General features: G+C 35.2%; 1 protein-coding gene across 1 annotated transcript; it reads left to right on the top strand.

The window, feature by feature from the left end:
• Positions 1-489: 489 nt before the first annotated feature.
• LOC114031331 (AMME syndrome candidate gene 1 protein-like) lies at positions 490-855 on the top strand. Its single transcript, XM_027846389.1, has one exon. The coding sequence runs from the start codon at positions 490-492 to the stop codon at positions 853-855; it is 366 nt and encodes a 121-aa protein (XP_027702190.1).
• The last annotated feature ends 664 nt before the right edge of the window (positions 856-1,519 follow it).

Here is a 1,519-nt window from a genome sequence, read left to right as displayed (position 1 = left end):
GTTTGAGTTTTTGTTATTGCAGTTTTGGATTGTATGGTTTTTGAAAATGTAGTATTCGTCATGAGTTATGGGACCTACAAAGTCTTATCCTGGTGTAATTGACCAGAATCCCTGCTTTCCACCCTTCTTCTGAGAAAATTTTATGCTTGTTACAGGCACGGAATTGATCCTGAAACTTTTCCAATAAAAATTTTCAGTGCAAGGCCCAGGCGTTTGGGCCCAAGGGCTGTCTTTTTAATAATGTTATCCATATTTATTCCTTGAATTTTCTCATGCATTGCAGCATCCAGACTACTTGTATACTTATTTGGTGATAATTAGGACCAGTCGATTAACAGGTTTCACTGATGTTTTAAAATTTTGTCTGTTGCGTACATTGTTTTGTTAGGTGTAACTTGATAGTATCTAACTACATTTTCAATGTTTAGCCTCGCGTTGGTATTGACGCAGGCGCGAACGCAACGTGATGAACCCTTATGGATCCTCAAGATGGCGGCTGGCTGTTGTGGAGTTAAGAAGCGGAACTTATCAAGTTCCCCTCCTTACAATTCTGGAGGTGAAGATACTTGCATCAGTGAAATCCAATGTCATACAGAAGAGATGAGTTTGGGGGGATCTGGAGTACTAATTAATGGACTTCGGGAACAAGTTGAAGGAGATACAAACCTAACTCCACAGAACTTAGTTGAAGAAACCGTCCAAGGACATCAAGAGGATGGAGGTAAATCAGACTCTCCTGGAGCTCCGAAGATGATAGTGTCCCCTGAAATGTGCTACTTTTGTTTCGATGTACTCTACTGCCACCTGTACGGGTACCAACAACCCCGTACTCCGGGATTCACTAACGAACCCTAGTAAGTATCTTTATTTTGGTCAACGGAATTTAGGTAAACTGTTTACCTCTCATTATCCAGACCTTAAGACTGCCACTTTACACGTAATATTTCTCGCTACCTACAAAAACATTTATCCTCTTTTGAAATTACCTCCCTTACTCCCATACTACCGTTCAAAACAACCTGAATATTTAATTACTACTCATTTCAGCACTTTTAACTCACACTTCTTTTTAATCATATGCCTTTTAAAAAAGACAAGAAAAATTCCCCAAAATGAAAAAATAAGAACACCTTTACATTCAAAGTAATTCATTTATCTTTCTTAACAAAAAACTCTCCTNCATTGACAAACATGTTCACTTAAAACTGTAAAATAAAAATATACGTTAATAAATCATACAGCCATTACCACCACATATGCTGATCACTATAATACAAACCCATCTAAAATATTTCATTAGCTAGACATAAAATGACATGAAACATCATTTGAAACACTTTTATATAAAACATAAAAATTAAAATTAATCATAATTTTATTCATTGAAAATTCATCACAAAAACTACCACAAAAAACTAAAATAAAAAACTAAATAACAAATAGGAAAAACGATGTTTCATTTATGAAATCTCAGACCATTCACTTTTTTAAACTACATAAAACACCAAACTACACATTC

Source organism: Vombatus ursinus, unplaced genomic scaffold (genome assembly GCF_900497805.2).
Source record: "Vombatus ursinus unplaced genomic scaffold, bare-nosed wombat genome assembly UNPS02015146.1, whole genome shotgun sequence".
NCBI classification, from domain to species: domain Eukaryota; kingdom Metazoa; phylum Chordata; class Mammalia; order Diprotodontia; family Vombatidae; genus Vombatus; species Vombatus ursinus.
This window is presented reverse-complemented; position numbering and strand designations above follow the sequence as displayed.

Bases quoted from the DNA above. Each gene is read 5' to 3' on its own strand.
- LOC114031331 (XM_027846389.1), top strand. From the start codon at position 490: ATGGCGGCTGGCTGTTGTGGAGTTAAGAAGCGGAACTTATCAAGTTCC.